General features: G+C 46.4%; 1 protein-coding gene across 2 annotated transcripts; it reads left to right on the top strand.

The window, feature by feature from the left end:
• Positions 1-230: 230 nt before the first annotated feature.
• LOC144736622 (uncharacterized) lies at positions 231-15,307 on the top strand. 2 transcript variants are annotated; one of them, XM_078619187.1, is made up of 7 exons: positions 231-475; positions 1,252-1,425; positions 2,177-2,441; positions 4,616-4,734; positions 9,013-9,322; positions 10,313-10,470; positions 11,000-15,307. In XM_078619187.1, the coding sequence occupies exons 2-7, from the start codon at positions 1,273-1,275 to the stop codon at positions 11,126-11,128; spliced, it is 1,134 nt and encodes a 377-aa protein (XP_078475313.1). In that variant the 5' UTR covers positions 231-475; positions 1,252-1,272; the 3' UTR covers positions 11,129-15,307. The 2 variants fall into 2 exon arrangements, with proteins under 2 accessions (XP_078475313.1, XP_078475312.1); XM_078619186.1 differs by having other exon boundaries at positions 1,103-1,425.
• The last annotated feature ends 5,453 nt before the right edge of the window (positions 15,308-20,760 follow it).

Raw genomic sequence — 20,760 nt, 5'->3', positions numbered from 1 at the left:
GCGCTTGCCCCCTCGTAGACGAGTCAGAATCTTTATATGTTTTATCCCGGAGGAGTCCGATTAACTACGAAGCTCTTGTTTTTGTCGAAGACGTCCAACCGGGCTAAACTCGCGATGTGAACCAGATGCGAAGCCGCGCGGCCATCTTGTTAGGGGGCTGTGACGTCACCAGTGGTTGACGTCACATCCCCTCCTCCCCAAGCAAGATGGCGGCGCCAACGCCGGCGCGCCGTGACGTCACGGCCTGCTTCGGTCGCCCACGGAGGCAGCGGCGGCGGCGGCAGGAGCGGCAGAAGCGGCAGGAGCGGCCGTTTCGAAGGCGACGGTGGAGACACCCCCCCCCCCCCGCGCCGGGCGCCGAGAGAGAATTTCCGAGGGCGACATGATGAGGCCCGATCGCGTCGCTCGTTGCCAGCTCTCGACTAGACATCGGACGCCTTGAGGCGGGACGCGGCGAGTGCTCTGCTGCCGGCAGGTGAGGCTCGCGCGGGCCGGCGCGTGCGAGTGAGCGGGGGGGGTGAGCAGGCCTAGTGAGTGGGTGAGTGTGTGTGGGCGGGTGGGTGATCGTGTGAGTGAGTGGGGGAGTGTTCACCGAATTAGATTCCCTAGAGTCGTTCGGCGCGGCCGGCGGAATCGCGCATCGCGATTGGCCGAGGCGCTGCAGCCACCGCTCGCGCGCGCCCTTAGCCAATGGGAGGCGAGCGAGTGGACTCGAGTGGACCAATGGCGTGCGAGGCGCGCCTATCCGCAGTGGGGAATGTAGCCGCGCCGCTGACAGCTGCTGTCACAGCACCAGCCTTGGCGTCCCAGCAGTGGATAGAACGTGGCCGCGACTCCTGATTACTATAATTAAAACACGCACTTTGCATTGTTGCCGCAAGAGTTGTCTTGGTGTGATGTGGGACTGTTTTGGTTGTTTTGCTGCTTTGTCCAAGCTGGCATTTGGTGTTGAAAAATCGGCAGCAATTGATGTGCTTCTTCAATTTGTACTTATATGCTTGATATATTTTTTTAAATGTAATTTGTAGTGACTTGCTTAGCTTTCCTATTCTTTACACTTCTCTCGGCTTGTTTTTTTTTGCAATGTAACTTTCTGAGCCAGCCCCTGCTGGGACACCCTGTGCAATAGAGCTTCATAGCTCATCGGATTCGTCCAGTCGAAATCAAGGCTCCGACTGGAGACGCTCCACGGATGAGGAACGGTGCTTGAACCGCGTGGCGCGCACAACTTGTGGCCGTGGGGGGTTTCAGGAATCCCATCGCGATCCGAGTATGGCCACCAAGAAGAAGCCGCGCACTCGATACCGACAGCCCGTGTACTGGTCGGCCGACGAGTCGAGAGCCATCATCGCGATCATCTCCGACCTCGGCGTCGTGGCGGAACTGGACAAGAAGAGGCAGCGAAACTTCGCCATCTTCGAGCAGGCAAGCGGAGGGGTGGGGGGGGGGGTTGGGAATGTTTAACAACAACATCAAAATAAAAGTGGCATCTTAAGTTCGGCTTTTGGCTGGCCATCGAACAAAGTCACTGCATCGTTGCGCTTTCAGATGCTCTTCTGCGGCCGTCTGGAACGCTCTTCCGTTATTAGGAAGCCACTGGAGCTATGCACTTTTAAATCATCTAGATTATAACAAATATTTCTAGAACTGTTTGTTTAGTTTAGTTTGTCCTTCCCCCGCACCTCCGAATAGCACGGTTAGCTACATATGGTGTGAAAGAAGCTCAACATAAAAACGTACACCTCAGAGTCTCAGGACTTTTTTTCAGGAGGGTCCTGCCAGCTTTTAGCAGCAGGGGGCGATGCTGCTGCTCTGTGTGTGATCCCACGTGAGTCGCTCGCAGGTTAAATTTCAGCATCAGGATGCTTCGCCAATACCGTTCACATTGTACGTTAACGTTAGCTATGGAGGGAACCTGGAGAAATTCCACGCAGAACAGGAGGAGCACGTACAAACTCCACACAGAGAAGGTGTTGGGAATCAAACCCTGGGCCTTGTTGCTGTGAGGCTCAAGCGTCAACTACTGGCACGTGCCACCCCACTGCCTGCACGAAATACGCCACTCGTGAAGATATCAATTATTTTTAGCGTTCAACGTGCATTACAACCCCTCACGCGGCGGATGATGATGCGTTCTGTGTCATCGTTTTTTTGTTTGTTTTGGGGGCGAGGCCAGGTGCGGCAGCTGCTGTCGGCGCGCGGCATCTACCGCACCATCCCGCAGGTGCGCGAGAAGTGGAAGAAGCTCAAGGAGAAGTTCCTGGCGGCTAAGGCGAGGGCGTTGGGGAGCCCCGAGGGGCTGCCCACGTTCCCCTACATGGCCGAGATGGAGGAGCTGCTGGGCTCACGGAGGGGGCCCTCCGACCCACGGCCCCACGAGCTGCTGCGTCCCTTCTCTCCATTGGCGGCGCGCGGGGACCACAGCTTCCACGACGGCGCCGGTAAAGCACGGACTTTTTTTGTGACTCTTTTAACGAGAGTTCACGGTTATGGTGGCTCGGCTACGCGAAGTTGTTCTCCCCTCCCTGAAAGCTTCGTTCGTATATTCGTTCGTATGTTGAGACTTCGTACGTGGGGGTCGTCCCTCGATTTTACGAGCGTTCGGTTTTACGGAATTTTGCGTTCACGCAGTCGACAAATTGTGGACACTATGAGACCTCCTTTACCAGTGGCAAAATATAGTAGTAGGTTTTTACCCTTTAAACTGGTACAAAACTGACACCTTTATACAAGGCATCATGTTTGCAATAACCACAACACATGTAGTCAAAATGCAAACAAAAAGATTGGTGTGGACCAATCAACTTCAAGGACAGTGCATATTATTATCATCAGAGTTGTTTATTTTTGTTTGCATTTTGACTACTTGTGTTGTGGTTATTGCAAACATGATGCCTTGTATAAAGGTGTCAGTTTTGTACCAGTTTAAAGGGTATAAACCTACTACTAAATTGTGGACACTTTTCGATGAACGAAATCAGATTTTCCACGTGAACGAAATTTCACTCCGGCCCCACGCACCGTGAGATCATGAAATGAGAAACCACTAGGGAAAGCTGCGTCGTCACCCATCCACGACAGTGTCACGGTGTCCCTGTAGTGGCAGCAGCAATCCAACATGCAGCAGGATCTTTTGGAGAGTTCCCTGAAAAGGATAATAATTTTGTATTTATTTATTATTCAATCGTTTTAATATTTATGCTCTTATTTTTGTATTGTGAAAAGTAATATAGGTGGTGTACATTTTAGGTGAGGAGTATAGTTGGAATGCCTGTCCCAAACATCTCTAATTTTTAGTGTTAAATTGATGAGAAAAGCCATTCCGATTTATAAATGTAATTTTATGCCTGTTTTTTGTTACTTTTCGCCGCTTCTTGCAGAGGTCATTAGTTCAAATCTAACTGGTGACCTTGGTTAATACTGCAGTGTGTGGATTAACCGTAAAATATAATGCTGTTTACTTCACAGTGGAGGTTAACTCTCCTGTGATGTCATTTTAAGTAGAGTAGGCCATTGTGTGCCGGCGAAACGGTACAGATTTTAACAAAATTAACGTGCATCTTACTCAATTGCGATTACATAGCAACATCATTTCCATATGTAGTGTGAAACTACTGCCTTGGTGATAGCTGTGCTTTATAAGAAGGGTGCAATTACTAAATATACTCTTATTAGTCACAATTTTCATGCATCAATTTCTTATTTGTGAATGGATTTATCTCTTTTTCCAGGTGACCCATGCTTCACTGAAATAAGTGAAAATAAATTCCGCACGAGTTTTTTTGTGCACCTAAGAGCTTGGATTTATAACGAATATGATTCCTGACCTCAAACCCAGGATCTCAGGGATTCCGCTCACTCTTCTGGTGCGTTCCCTATCGTACAAGAAGTTCAACATACATACAGTCCGTTCTTCTATAACGTGTGTTGTTTTCATAACCGAAATTAGATACATAACATGATGAATGTATTAGGGAACGCATTTTTTTTTTACGCGGATGCGAATTGGATATAACGCGATTGAGTGAACAGAACTACATTGCGCTAGTAGGAATAAGCGGTTGTGCGGCTGTCTCGGCGTAGCATCACACAAGGCATTGGGATGCTGCTGGATGCTTCTAGATGCTACCCACACGCCTCAGTCTTTGGTCAGCCTGCATTACCCACCTCGCGTATTATCGCGGACTGTGCTTTATTATGACGCGATTTTTCCATAACGCGGTATTCTTCAGGAATGTAACTACTTACTACCACCGCATTATAGGAGAACGGACTGTACGTACGTACAAGAAGAAGAGCCGCTTCCACGCACACCCAAAACATCACCGGGCAACCGTCAGTCACTGGACAAGTCGCACCACTCGACGATTGCACAAAATGAGTGCGAGGCATTAGCGCTCTACGGGCGCTCCCCAACGCATTCCTGAAAACCTATTGTTGTAAATCAGATCGTCATAAACCGGGACCCTGTTTTCCCATTGACAGTTTTCTTCAGGAACGCAACTACCACTGCGTTAATAGGATAACGGACTGTAACATACATTGTTATCGCTTGTTGAGTCAGGCAACCACCTCATGTTATTCTTTTGATCTTTTATGATTTTTTTTACTTGAGATTTCGGGGTGACTCCGGGCCCATCGGGGTCACAGTTGGACTGCTCGACGCACTCGGCCCAGCACCAAGAGTCGTCCTACATCGAGACGGAAGAGGAGGAGTCCGAGGATGATTCTGAGGTACGTTGTGCACATTGTAAAAAAATCCACGACTGTACACGTCTATGTGTGTATGTTCAACTATTTCCCAACGTACTTAGCCAACCGTACTAATCAGAGGTTTGGGGGGGAAGGACAACAAACTATGGGTCTCTGTGCGAGTCTATCTATGTGTGAGTATGTATGTATGTATGTACGTTGAACTTCTTTCACACTATACGTAGCCAATTATGCTCAGCGGAGGTTTGGCGGGGAAGGACAAGCAACGATGGGTCTCTATGTGAGTCTATGGGTCTCTGTGTGAGTCTATGTATGTACGTTGAACTTGTTTCGCACCGTACATAGCCAACCGTGCTCATCAGAGGTTCGGGGGGATGGACAACAAACTATGGGTCTCTATGTGAGTCTATGTATGCACGCTGAACTTATTTCGCACCGTACGTAGCCAACCATGCTAATCGGAGGTTCGGGAGGAAGGACAAAAAAGTTAATGCAACAAGCAGTTATATATAAATTAGTTATCACCTGGACACCACGTTGAAAACCAAAAAACATAACTTGCACTCGCAAAAAAGTGGTCCAATTCAGTAAGGTCTGTGAAATGCGATGCCACATTAAACAGATGGTGTCTGCAATGGATGTCTTGGAGTTAGGGCTGGCTCAACATCCATGCCTTAGTTCATAGGGATGAACTTGTAAATGCACCACTAGATTACACATTTCTGCTAACATGCAATCCAATTCCACAGAACCATGCTTGTTAACAATCGGCTTGTATATGGTGAACATGTCCAGTCCTGCCCAGTCACACAGTTTTCAACAACTGGTACACTGTGTGTCTGAAGACTTCATGCCGAGACAATTTCACAGACTGAGACAATATACTAGCGCTGTATTGTCAGACAAATATGTCCCATATAACCTTTAATCAGTTGTTGGGGGAAATGCTGTTAGCAACCACCTATGAAGGCCGTCACGGTACACGAGGAGGTGGGTGGCCAGCAACACGCCCGGCTGCCTTTGTCTCCCGAGTGGCAATGTTTACACCGCACCAGCATACTCATTTGAGGCCGAGTCGACCAAGGGGGAGGGCCAGAAAACTGGTTCAGATATTTCGTCACTGGTGGTGGCCGTAAGCGCGAATCGAACTCGGGTCGCCGGGTTTGTAGCGCAGCGTAGGCTAACCGCCACACTACATGGGCAGTGGCAAGGGGGAGCACACTAGGGGGATGAATAACACTTCAGCCCTGACTCAAAATCACTTTGCACAGAGAAGTAGAAGCCCATTGGCTTAATTTTAACAGTAAAAACGTGAGTTGAAGCTTTCGTGACTGCAGGAATTGCTCTTTGGTTCTTTTGGTAAAGTCACGTAGAAAGAAAATAAATTAAATAATAGAATACGACGTTTCGATTGCAACACAAGTAATCGTCATCAGGTAGAAAACAAACCTAGTGAACTTAGAAATACAATGCAATTAAACACAGAGAGTCGGCTAACACAACAGTCAGCATCTTGCCTGGTTTATTACGAAAGAACCAGAGAGTAAAAACGTGTTTTATTGAGACTGCAATAAACGTTCTATAAATACGTAGTACCAGGGGAGTCAGACTAGGTGACACGCCTTCCACCAGATTTATTCGTAGCAGCATGAGAGAGGATATTTTCTGACAATTGGATTGGAGACAAAGCCATAAATATTCGTGCAGAAAACAATGGCTAGATTGGATGTCATGTTGAGATCATGATTTTAACGTGCAGTGCTGTAAATGTTACCTCAGGATAAATGAGAGCCAAAAGCAAAGGTCGTGTACAACTAATTTGTATAAACAATCAGAGGCATCTGTCAGAAGGGGCAAAATTTGAAATCGCGGTATAATGTGTACCTCGGACAAATACTTAAGGCAGACCGGAATCATCGTGGTGATGATGAAATTAAGAGGCAGACATGAGATAGGTTGGAGTTGTGTGTTTTTCGGAAAAGCTAAACGTGATAATGAAAAGGAATATTCCGATGTGCCTAAAGAAGCAAGTTTGTAATTGGTGTGTACTGCCTGCTAGGAAATGGGGACCGTAAACATGGTCATTCACAAACAAAATGGGACAAAAATGTAAAAGTGTGCAACAAGGCATGAAGAGATGCAAGCTTAGAGAAATAGGAGCATGTGGATTACAGAAGACGTACATTGCCAAGAAAAAGTTTGTGAACCCCTTAGGATTTTCACATATTTTACATATTTCAAACTTAAAATGTTTTTAGATTTTAATCTAAGTCCTAATCTCCATATATGCAACAAACTTTAAATTTGCCATGTGGGTACTTTCCAGACTGTACACCATGCAAAAATTATTAAAATACACTTGTGTGTTTTTTTTGGGCGGGGAGCTCAATAATGCATATATTTTTTGCACAGCAAGTGAGCTGTGACGTCAAATCTGTCATGTGACCCGCGCATGTGAAAGCGTAACGCATTGTAGTGTCGTTGTTAGCACGCCGCGCTACGAACCCAGCGACCCGAGTTCGATTCCCGCTCACGCCCACCACCGGTGACGACTATTTGAATCGGTCCTGGGCCTCCCCTAGGTCGACTCAGCCTCAAACGAGTAACTGGTGTGGTGTGTGAACATCGTCACTGGGGAGACAAAGGCGGCCGGGCGTGGTGCATCCAAGTCCCGGGCGAAGACGGGTAGTAAAGCTAGTAATATAATAAAGATAACCTGATTAAACAAATGACACAAAACATGATACTCATTCAACGTTTATTTAACCTCAAATGATTCTGCATTCAATAATGACGTGTGAAAAAGTATAGTATGTGAACCTTTAGATTCAATAACTGGTGACACCCCTTGGGCAGCAATGGCTGCAACTAAGCGTTTCTTGGAACCGTTGGTCAGTCTCTCACATCGGATTTGAGAAATTTTGGCCCATTCCTCCTTACAGAACTCCAACTCGGTGACATTTGAGGGTTGCCTTGCATGGACAGCTCACTTCAGGTTCTGCCACGACAATTCGATGGGGTTTAGGTCCGGACTTTGACTAGGCCATTGTAAAATGCGAAATTTCTTCTTCTGCAGCTATTCTTTTGTAGATCTACTTTTATGTTTAGGATCATTGTCTTGCTGAAAGACCCACTTTTGGTTCAGCTTCAGCTCACAAAGGGGATGGCCTGACATTCTCCTCTAGAATCTTCTGATACAATGAAGAATTCATGGTTGTGTCAATGATGGCAAGCCATCCATGTCTTGAGGCAGCAAAGCAGCCCCAAACCATCACATTCCCACTACCATGCTTGACGGTTAGGATGAGGTTCTTCTGTTCTAAAACAGTGTTTGCTTTTCACCAAACAGAATGTTTCTCTAGGCCAAAACGTTCTACCTTTGACTCGTCTGTCCAGATAAATTGTTCCAGAAGTCTTGTTGATCATCTTTGTGCTCTTTGGTGAACTTCAGATGGGCAGCAATGTTTATTTTGGAGAGTAGTGGTTTTCTCTTGGCTATCCATCCATGAACACAATTCTTCAGTTGAGTCATGAACATTCACATTAGCCAAGGCGAGAGTGGCCTGCAGATCATTGGATGTTTCTCTGGGGTTCTTTGTGATTCCTTGATTATTTTCCGATTTGTTCTTGGAGAGATTTTGGAACGAAGACTGCTCCAGGCTAGAGTGACTGTGATCTTGAACTTTCTCAATTTGTAGACAATCGGTCTGACAGTGGATTGGTCCAGCCCGAAATCCTTAGAAATAGTTTTGTAACCCTTTCTGGACTGATGAGCATCAATAACTCTTTTTTCTGAAGTCCTTAGAGATTTATTTTGATCGTGGCATGGCTTGTTTCCACACACACCTGTATGGTGAAGACCAAACTCACAAAGTTCCTAATCTTTATATAGGGTTGTGCATCCCAAACTCACCCTTGAAGATCTACCTAATTATTTAAACACCTGATTTTAATTATCTTAATTTAGCAAATGAAACCAGGGGCTCACTTACTTTTTCACATACCCTGAACCTTAGTTACTCATTGTTTGTTGAATTCATCCATCATTTTGTTTCATAAGATATGGAATTGGTTAATATAAACTCCATTGGATATTTAAGAAAATACCTGTTTAGGTTCAAGAAGGCTATCATGGTAAAACAATGGAATTCCCATAATTATCATTGGGATTAACGAACGTTCTCAACATTGCATGTTAAATGACATAATTGCAACTCTTAACAAAGCGTTCTTGAGCAGGGCCCTTAGCTAGTAGGAAGAGACGAGATGGCTGATGTGGGGGCTATCCCTACCACACAGGTAGATGACTTTGAGGAGGAGGAGGAAGAGGAGGATGAAGAGGAGGAGGAGGAGGAGGAAGAGGAGGAGGGCTACTCAGAGCTGGAGGATGACGGTCAGCCCGCGGTGAACACGGTGGATCCGGAGTGGGCCGACGTGGCCCCTGCGAACGACGGCAGTGGTGGCTGCGGAGGTGGTGGCAGCTGGGACGCGCGGCCACCATCGCCCTCCTCCTCTCCCTCCTCCTCGTTGCTGCTGCACCGCTCGCGCAAGTCGGCAGAGGGAGGTGGCGCTCACCGGTTCCGAGACCGGCTCCCCCACCCACCACGGGGTGAGCGCCGTTCCCGCCTCTTCCGTCGCAACCTCTTGTAGCGCCGCGCTCCTTACAACGCCGGTTCCTCACGGCGCCCTTTGTCCTGGAGGAAAATCCCCACACGTTTTAAAATTCCTGCGCGGGATACCACGCAGCACACTAATCTCTGAGCCGCTCCCCCAACCCATGAGAGTGGCGTACACTCGTCGGGGTTGTCGGTGGTAGCTAGGAGATGTTAATTGCCTTGCCTGGTGTGCAGGAGGTCGTGGGTTCGATCTCGACCCTGACGTCTGCTGTATATTTGGAGTTTGCTTCTCTCTCTCTCTCTCTGCTTGCATAGATTTTTTTCCCGCGTCCTCCGGTTTATCCGGCCGCATTTAGAATCAACATCAGGCGTTTATAGTATTTAGTTGCTATACATTTCCACGTGATGATAAGCCACTTAGTTAAGCTATCACGTGTGACCCCGTCACTTCTGAAAAAAATTTACATAGCTCAGTGGGCCTTACCTGGAAAAAAAATTAGTTTATAATTAGTTTTACTCTTAGTTTTAGTTTTTTCGCTTGTAGTCTGTACGTATGTATGTGTGTTGAACTTATTTCAAGCCATAATAGCTCCACGTCTTCCTCCTCAAAGTCACAATTCTGACTATCCACTGATGAGGCTGGTTATAAATACTCGAATTGTAAATGTTGAGGGTTGTTTACTCTGAACTCGTAACTAATTGGCACGTTGTTTTACGTGACAAAACCTTACTAATTGGGCTGTGTCGCGTGGTGGCGGGTTTAACGATGCATTTATATTTACCCCATCTCACCCAAAAAAAACCTCTCATGGATAATATTGGTCGCGAAAGCCTACTATGTGTTAAACCACCATACGTAGTCAACCATACTAATTGGAAGTGCGGGGGGAAGGGGACATCTCTGTTGCAAAGCCTCGTTACGCTCGACAGCCCCATGTCCCGAGGCGAGGAGGTTAACTCATCCCGCCGCTCGTCCCCCGCAGGTCAGTTCCCGCAGGTGCGCTGGGAGGATCTCTCCGCCGATGGCCGCATGATCCTGCTCTGTCACCAGGAGACGATGCGCTTCCTGCGGAGGGAGGCGCGGCGGAACGAGCGCGAGCGCCAACGGAGCCAGCGCCGTCGCACGCGCGTGGCTCAGCAGGTGAAGGAAGGGGGGGGAGGGCACCCCGGATGTGACTTTTTGTGCAATCGTGGGGTAGTGTGACTCGTCCAAAGTGACCGACGGTTGCCCGGTGATGTTTTGGGTGTGCGTGGGAGCCGCTCCTCTTGTACGTACGTACAGTCCATTCTCCTATAATGCAGTATAGTTGCGTTCCTCAAGAACACCACGTTCTGTAAAAATCACGTTAAAATAAATGATATATAATATAGAGGCTAAAGCAGACTGAACAAAGACTAAGGCGCGTGGGTAGCATCTAGAAACATCCAGCAGCATCCTAACGCCTTGTGCGATGCCAAGCCGAGGCAGGACACGACCGCTTATTCCTACTCACGTGACGTAGTTTCATTCATTCGATCGAGTTGTACATCCAATAAGCATATGCATTACGCAAAAAAACGTGTTCCCTAATACATTCCATCACGTTATATCCAATCCACGATATGAAAACTTACGCCGCTACAGAAGAATTAACTGTTTCGCTAAACCCCTGTCACCACCGTTGCCGCAGGTGGTGGACGCGTTTGCCAACGCCCTCTCCTCGCTCGCCTCCTCGCTGCTCGACCCAGCCAAGAGGGACCCGGACTCCGTGGAGTCGCACGCTCCGCCTGACCGGCCCTCCAATGGCATCGTCCGGTAGCCGTCATCAGGGCCCAAGCCTCAGTCCTCCCTGCCAAGTGAATGATTGCCAGGGCCGGATTGCGAGCCAGATGATTGCGAGTAGTCCCCTCGGATTCGCTTCGACTCGTCGTGGACTGCTGCAGGGCCAAGCTAGGGCAAGGCTTTGCGTGCAGTCCATGTGCCTGGGACACGCCTGACGATCCCTGTGACTCGGACGCGCCTGACGCTCCCGTCCCGTGGGCTGTTACCCAATTTTTAGCGATTCCACCTACGTTTCGGCACACACCCTTGTTGGAATGGTCATGGTGCCCCCCCTACTTTCAGGTGCGTGAGCGCTATCTGGATGTGCTTCTGCGGCCGTCTGGAACGCCTCTTCCTTCCGACATGAGGAAGCCACTGGAGCTATGCACTTTTAAATCATCTAGATTGATAAACTAATTTCTTTTAGAACTAGATTTTTGTGTTTAGTATGTTGTCCTTTCCCCTGCACCTACGTTTGGCTACGTACAGTGCAAAATAACTTGAACATACAACGTACATACAACATACATACATACATGCGAGCCACCGTTTAAACTCACGTCACGTCGGCACACGCCACGGTTACACGCGTGTTTTCCCTTCACATGAGTCAGCTGCTGCAGAGACACGGGGAGGAGCATGGCAAAAATACTCGGCGCTCGCAGGTCACCAGCCATGCAGGAGATGGCTTGTCAGACCCCAGCAGAATCGCATCGATCATTTACTTCTACATATCAGCATAAACCATTTCCCATCCCGATGACGTATGCATACGTAAGTGTACATTTTCGAAACGGGACCGAGAGAAAAACTAAAATAAAGTAACTTTATCGACAGCGAGGCTCCCACAAGGCCACGTTGGGAGGGGTGCGTGGCACAGTTTGGCCGTCGTATCGCTATGGTTCTCTGCGGTGAGTAACAACGTCTTTACAAATCAACGGTGTTACTACAACTCTCTAAATAAAATTAACGCTGAATCACTCGCGCGTTCCGACATTCAGCGGTGAACGGAACCCCACCTACCCTGCAAGCTTGCAGTGCATCTCGGAACAGGAAAGGGTTAAGAGAGAATCTTTGCTCTGTTCGGAACTGAATTGTTCCAGTATTACTTTTTTATATTGTAAATGACAAGACGTTATTACAGATACAAGTATTTGTATATCTGTAGAGTAGGTTGACTTGGTGATAAAGGGTGTGATGGCAAGGCCAACATTAATCGTTCGCAGCCAGCATAGAAAGAAATGAAGGACAAAGCACATACATTACATTTCAGGCATGGAATCCTTGTAATTTTAAGGTCTTTGATTTTTTTTTATAAAAATGTATTATTTATTCCGTAATAATTTTTTAGCTATTTTCCTGCCTTTGTTATTTTTTCAGAATCATATTTTTCTCTCTTTTTGTACTTACATTTTTCACGAGTTATATTTATGAGTTTTCATTCGAGAGAGACATGTGATGTAGAAATATTTGATGAGATATCGTTTTCTCCACGTTTTTTGGTCGAGCCATTTTTAAACACCTACATGCCCATTTAAAACGTGTCTGAAAATGTGAAGATTAAAAGCGTGAAGATTCGGTAACACCCCGATTTACGTCTGCCGCCTTGTTATGTTGGTTTAGCAAATTGGCTTTGCTGGTTAAACAAGCAGAGTAAGAGGCGCGCCTCGCACGACACACGACACGCGTTGCTGAAAGACGCCACCTAAGACGAATCGCGCTGTACGAAGCCTAATCCTCATAGACATTGTACATGTTATGGGGGTGTGCCTTACTGAAGAAAAATTTAGGATAATTTCATTATTTTAGGCCTGGATACATACAAAATACGTATAAATGTAATACTGAATAATAACTTTATCACCACCGCTACCCGATGAACGTCACCTCAACCCCCAAACATTTAACGTCGCTGACGGCATCGTCCGTCCCGTATCCATCGCCTCTCAGCCTTTGCCACCACCACCCACTACGACTACTACCCCTGTAAATCACTTTGATTTATGCCGTTTAGATATTCGTCGTCGCGCCTTTCAGGAATGCATCCTCTCCCGACGTGAACCAGAGGGGTATCGCTGTATTTGTTCTTGTTCTGCCTGGTGGATAACGTACGGTTTCATTGCAGCTCATTCCCATGTCCTGGGACCTGTCAATTATGGCCGCACCATGCCGTGGTTCTCCATCGTTAGCCAAGCCCTTGAATGAATCCACCGCACGGAAGTTGCGGTTTCAGCTGGCAATGTCGTGGTCACGCTACCTGCACTCGCGTTCATTGCGAGCCTCGTGGCTCACTAGAACCATCGTCCTCCGCCAGCCTTCCGCTAAAATGCTTCCTCGTGAAAAACAACAACCCGCCACCGCCTTCGGTGATGCTCCTGTGAACCGTTCCTTCCACGTGCCCCTACATTTCTTTCGTGCGCGCGGCCATTCGTGCGTTTACAATTGTTTTACATTTTTCGTTGAAAGTGTCTTAATTTTTTTAAGAGCTGCACTCGCGAATAGATTTGCCGTTTTTGAACTCGCCCATGCCATATGTTTGGCGGCGGCAGAGTTTACGGTCGAAGGTGCCACGCAAAGGGGGAATGCGCTTCTTCGCAGCTATTGCTGCAGGCCATCCGCAAGCGAAAGCCATTCACACCGAAGTCCTTTGGCTCGGCTCCAGCCAAGGGAATGGAGCTTTCTCAACGTCCGCTGAAACGTCATGCACATTGCAGTCGCTAATTCCATTGCTAATTCCATCCTGTGTTCCCTCTCACCAACGCACAAAGTGTCGTGCTTTGCATTGGCCGCAGCTTTCAAAATTTGGCCTTAATCTTCGGGATGAGGTCCACGGTGCTCTAATTTCCATTTTCTAGATGTCCCCCTCCCGCCACCCCTTCCTCCATTATCCCGGTTTCTTGATTGCCCGAAGGCCAAATTCTGTGTTCTCGTCCTTAACAACTCTGCCAATATTGGACCACAACAAGCGTGCATGTTTTAGCGAGCTGTCGATTAACCGTTAAATCGCTTACAGAATGAGCCGTTGGTTGCAGCAGCTTTGGTATTTGAGCAGTTTCAAAATGTTAAGTACACATCTACAGTTTTGGTTAAAATTGCAGATGAAGATTTGGTTAAAGTTACCAGCTAAATACAATGCCACAGCAGTAGTTGCTGTAAATCCATGTATTGTAATATGCACGTTAGTGTAACATACATGCACGTATGTGTGTGTCCATATACATTTACACAGACGAATTTATATAACCGAATGATCCCTTTACGTACACACACATGCATCATCCTATGTGCCTAAATGTCGAATATTTCGTATGCCCCTATTTACAACGCATAGTTTATACACACACTTTGCACCATAGCGCATAGTAATGCATAATGCATATAGTATTTATGTCAATAGTTTTCTATGTATTTGCCTGTTAATAAGTTAAGTTTTGCTGTCATGTCTCTTTAAAGCATTGTTACTGCTTACATTTGTATTTTCTAATGGACATTAGCATACAGAATGTTCAAATTTACTATTCTGAGGCAGTATTGCTGTTGACGTTGGCTTCAAGCCTTTTAAAATGCTGTGTTGATGTAACACATCGGTTAAGACAATAACGCTCGCTAGGTCAATGTGGAATATGTGAAACCAAACTGATGATTTGGGTGCGATAGGAATATATGAAGCCGGCATGATGGCGCAATGCTAGCGCTCGTGCCTCACAACAATGAGCAACTGGGTTTGATTCCCAACAGGGGCACTTTTCCACGTGGAGTTAAAACTAAAACTAAAAAAAATTAATTCACCAGGTACGAGCCCACTGAGCTGTATATCTCTTTTTCAGAAGCGACCTGGCTATCACACATGATAGCTTAACGAAGTGGCTTATTATCATCATGTGGAAATGTATAGCAGCCAAATCCTTAAAACTCTTGTTTCTAAATGTGGAGGGAAAAACCGGAGGACCCGGACAAAATTCCACATGACCACAAGGAGAGAGACATATATACTCTAGATATACAGCAGGTGTCAGCTTCAGGATCAAACCCACGACCTGTCTACCAGGCGAGGTAGTTAACATCTAGCCACCATGGCGCCATTTTACTCTCCCTCTGTCCTGCATTGATTTCCTCCGGTCTTGAGGATCCACAGTGTCCTCCCAGAGCTGAAACCAAAATAAAATAAATTATTGAATCTATCCGGTATTGGCCAAACATCCCCAATCCTGAATAATTACTTGCAAGTATGACTCGATGGGGATTACATGCAGCAGCAACATTGCCCAGTTACTGTGGTAACTTGGCCAGGAACCTCTTGAAAAAGAGCCTTGAGACTCGGTGAGACATTCCTAGGTAAACAAGCATAGTAACAACAATAATACTATAGTTTTTTCAGTTGAATTTTTTTTGTCCACGACGACTGGGGGACCCAGGCTGTGCCAGGCCAGGGAGCGACGTTGAGGCCATGTGGTCTCCATCCCTTGCATCCTGCAGTCACAGGAGTGGGTGGTGCGATGTGACCTAAATCCCTTTTCCCATTCTGATGATGACTTAGGTGTACGTCATCGGTTTTCTACTAAAAATAAAGCGACTTTATTACCGAGGCTCTCAGAAGGCCACACAGGAGCGGGGCGTGTTGCACAGTTTTAGCGCCAGCTAAAACTGTGCATCTTCTAAAGTACACGAGCGTGTACTTTAGAAGATGTTGATTTGGTCGTGGGTTATGTTAAGAAAATTGCCGTCTTGGTATTTTCCCCGCACAGCAACTTGTGTGTTTTTAACACTTAGCCCTGACCGGCCGGGAAGCTAAGTAATACACGTGAACGTGGCAGCGCTGTGCGCCCCTTTCTGGCTTGCCCCCGTGACGTCGTGGACCGGTAGCCACTCTTCCCCGGTGCCACGCGTGTACGGTTCAGCTTGGAGCGGAGAGCACGCTGGGGCGGGTGGTCCCCGGCTTTTGAGGTAAGCGGGAGACGTGCTGCCCGGCTAGCGCCGTGGGAATGGATGGCATTGTACGTATGTTGACCTGCTTACCAGGCGAGGTAGTTAACATCACACCAACACGGTACCCCAATTCAAGATGGTGCCCAGGATGCACACCCAGGCTCTCTCGTTCCTCAACCCACCGAGAGAACAGTCGTGACTTTGAGGTCCAATTTAATATTGGAACAATCTTGATATGTTATGTATGTTACTGTATGTTGAATGTCTTTTGCCGCATGCGAAGCCGACCGTGCTAATCGCAGTATGCGTTCACCCCGTCCGTGATGCCCACACTACACCAGCACCATCTCGAAGCTCGTGGAAACTGGGCACGAGCCAGTTTATGAGGGCGGTGGGGTGGTGACACTCGCGCTGCCTCCTGGCAACAGGGTTCCTCCGGGCTGTCCTTCCTCCCATCGCTATAAACAAACAACACACACACGATATATAACTGCTATTGGCCAAACCACGCCCAAATGCTAAAACATGTTGCTGCAAATTAGTCAAATTTGCAGATTACGCACAGCAACATCAGTGTCGCCCCCATACTGTGAAAACTTTGGCAAGACCCTCAAGGAAAGAGAGCCTTGAGACTCGGTGAGGCTTTCCTGGTCAACAGAACAGAACACAGGTGTGCCTCGCATCGCGCGCGATGGAGTCGAATCGCGCTCAACAGCCTATTGTCCCATAGACATGGTCCACGTGTGTGCGTTACTGAAGAAAAATTCAGTCTTCTATTTAATTATTTAGCCCTGGATATATACATTAATACGTATACTAATAATACATAATTCAGATGAAAACGAATACTACTTAGAAATTTGACCTAATAAAAGTAATTTCAGGACATCAAGGATTCTGTTGGCTGCTTGCAGCAGCGTGCACGTGATGCAGACAACCGGCGGCAGATCTACGACGGCTAGGCCTATCCCGTGACACTAGATGGGGTAATGCGATCAGAAATATTAGTTTTTAATTTTTATTATTGGAATTTTAAAACATATTTTACACATTTTTTTCCCTGAGCACATAACTGAGAGATGTGTAGCCCGAGTGCGAAGTACACCCCTACAACATGAATCGCGTATCTGCGAATTCGCACTCTGGGGAGGCGCGCTGTCTTGCACAGTAGACCCTCGTTTCTCGCGATGAGGGATACGTTCTCGAGATGCTGGTGAACAGCAAATTCTCTCATCACTTTATCGCTCATCACTTTATCTCTCATCACTTTCTCTTAGTGCAGTCGTGTAGAGTCCCAGATGTGAATCGGGGATAGACAAGTTCGTGAATAACGAGGGAATACCATACCAGTATTTAACCGTTCTGTCCGTGTACCATGTATGTACGCGCACGATGAAACGCATATTTTTGTTTACACATTTCTTACGTAAAAATATATATACGTGAGCAATCGTGAGTGAGGCAAGACTGAATTCAAAGCACAGCGGATCAGTATTAAAGTTTGGGGTTGAACTTGGCGTTTTTCTGTCGGTAGTTTGTACACAGCAGCAGGTGTAGCATGCACAATGTGTTGTCAATGGTCATATGTAAATCGCATATTTTAGGGTGCTCAATTAAAGCCACATTTTATAACTTCCTGCGAACTTTTATTACCCGCGTTTGTTATGGTGGTCAAATGGGTTGGCCACAGAATCGTCCTGAATAACTGAAGCATTAATTTAATACCACTTCTTTTGTGCTCCGTTCGTATACAGACATTGGAACTGGTGTGTTGTTCATTATGAAAAGGAAAGTAAGTTTAATACAGCATCTCTTTCTCTTGTTTTCAACCGTGTGTTGACTTATTTATTTAAAAAAGATGACAACAGGATGAAGATCCGGAACTGCCTTTTCAAATCCGCGGTAATCCAAGTCGGCCTGCATCTATTTTTCATTCCCGTCTTGCTTGTTTCATTGACCGTACACTATTGTCCATCTGCAATGAATCCAGTTTGTCACGTAAATCTAGCTGTCTGGTAGCACCTAATTAAGTGTGAACACCATTGCCAACAATAAATCTGTGCGCCATACTTAGCTTTAAGTTGTGGCGAGATGTTAACTATCTCGCCTGGTATGCAGGAGGTCGGGGTCCGATCCTGACCCTGAGGCCTGTTTATTTAGAGTTGGCATGTTCTCCCCGTGGTCGTGTTGATTTTTTTTCCAGGTCCTCCTGTTTTTACTTCATTTAGAATCAACATGCGTTTAGAGTATTTGGCTGCCATAAATGTCCACGTGATAAGAAACTTTGTTGAGCTATAATTTGTGGCCAGGTCGCTTATAAAAAAGAGCTACACAGCTCAGTGGGCCTTACCTGGTGAAATAAGAAAAAGTTTGTAGTTTAGTTTTAAGTCACAGACTTGTAAGGTGGGAATACTGTCTCGTGTGGCTGTGCTTGTGGAGTGACTCAACTCTGAGACAGTAATAACTGGAGGAACTTATTTTATTTAACAAGCACCATCGGGATAACACACACCCTACATGGGTGCACACTATTATTATTAAGACCTTCTATTGTCGGTGGCACTACTTAGTTCGAACAGTTGATAGGCTGTCTGACTAACAGTGCCCCGGGATGGTGAAGACGGAGACGACGACGAGGAGATGGTGACGACAATGAACTTAAGCAGCACGACGGGGATCCCACTTCCAGTAACAACCACGAGGTCCCGCACAGGGGCCCCTCTTATACTCCCAGCGTGGCCTTGCTCCGCCCCGGCCACGCCTCCTTTCTGGAACCTACTAGCGGGTTCCCGGGGCTTCTCGATGGGCCCCTTCTGTGACCTTTCCCCTAGATGACTGCAGGAATTCATATTATTTGGTTCTTTTGGTAAAGTCACGTAGAAAAAAATTATAATAAAGCGAATTAAAATAATAAAAATTATATAAATGAAAACCACCACGTGATCGAAACTTTTTTTTTTATGTATTCACTATATTTATATTTGTCTATCTACGTGACTTTACTGAAAGAACAAATAATATTTTAAAAAATGTTACCAAAATTTTAGGAAATCCGAGGTGCATTCGTTTTTCGGGCACCACCCGAGTGACTTTGCTTCGCAGGGCAGTGGGGACCACAATACAATAGCGCTGCAGCTCTCATCCCACCTCACTAAAAGGCCTTCGTGAAGGACTATAAGGGACACCCCCACCGGGACAGTCTTACTGCCTCTAGTCCCAACGCGGTGCCGCAAATTTAATAGTGAGACGTCCTCTGTCTGCAGCCGTCTCCACTCAGCGTGTGTGAGGCCCAACGTGCCGTCTCTAGGTGCAGCGACCTCGGCTGGTGCTGCGTCGCCTATCGCCGCAACCACCTGTGGTGATCCAGCCGCAGATGGCTTACACCTGCCAGCACCCATTGAACACGCACACTGCTCGCTCGGTGGCAGGCGAGACAGCGCATCTGCATTGCAGTGCCTCAAGCCCTTCCTATAGGTTACTGTAAACTGTAAAGGAATAAATTTCGATTTAAAGCTTTCGTGACTGCAGGGATTCATCTTCTTGGTTCTTTCGGTAAAGTCACGTAGAAGGGAAGTAATAAAATAATAAAAATAAAACATAATAAAACAATTCTCACGACGTTTCGGCCACAACGCAAGCAGCCGTCCTCAGGCGAAGAATGAGAACATTATCAAGCTAGGAGCTTATATAGGTGTAGCGAGGAGGAGCGCCTTAACAAAAGAATGTGCATATGAAGAGGAATTTAGCATACCAATGGGCAATGCATAGGAGGTGGGCGGAGGGGTTTCAAAGTCCCATTATGCCCATGCATTATGCAGGATCAACAGCACCACGGGGGGGCGCAAGGAACAGCGTTAATAAAGGAAAGGAATGTTAGTGATATGTAGCTGCATTTGTCAAACAACCACGTAGAAAACCAAAGTGAAAACTACATAAAAAACTAAAATATGAACTGATACTTACTATACTCTACAATAAGCTGAGTTACTAACAACAAATAATAAATTACAATTCTACGTCGTAAGAAGTATATAATATACTTCCATCTAAACTTTATTCTCTTAGCATATACAGTACTATATACTGCCATAGATAAACCCAACATTAAATTATATACTGTATTGCTGTAAACCACCCTATACTTTATACATTTTAATATAATACTATGTATTATTCAACTCACCCTAATGTGTATCGAAATGGTTTATTACGTCCTTCCAATGATTGCTAAGCCTGAATCCATCTTCTCGGTTAAAATTGTCTCTGTGTTTGTATATGTGGATCGCCTCATGAACGAATCTCTCATGATAGCCAGATGGCTATCATGAGAGATTCGTGATGGCAAGCTACCCTTTTTGGATGTCCTAATCAAAAGGAGACCTGATGGTTCAATGAGCCACTCTGTCTACAGGAAAGCCACCCACACGGATGCTTATCTAAAACCGGATTCCCACCACCATCCATCCCAGAAGAATTCCCTCATCAAGACTCTATATCATAGAGCCCAATGCATCTCCGACCATGAACACATTTCCAGTGAACTCAAACACGTACGCCAAGCTCTTAAAGCTAATGGTTACTCCGACTACACAATCCGCAAAGCCATCACTCCAACCATCAAGAAAGATCCTGTTGAGGAGCCTTTCAAGACCATCACCTTACCCTACATTGCTGGGGTCACAAAAAAGATCTCCAAAATCTTGA

The sequence above is a fragment of the Lampetra planeri genome, chromosome 62 (assembly GCF_965212315.1).
Source record: "Lampetra planeri chromosome 62, kcLamPlan1.2.h2, whole genome shotgun sequence".
In the NCBI taxonomy this organism is placed as follows: domain Eukaryota; kingdom Metazoa; phylum Chordata; class Hyperoartia; order Petromyzontiformes; family Petromyzontidae; genus Lampetra; species Lampetra planeri.
Note: the sequence above shows the minus strand (reverse complement) of the source record. Positions and strands in the feature narration are given on the sequence as shown.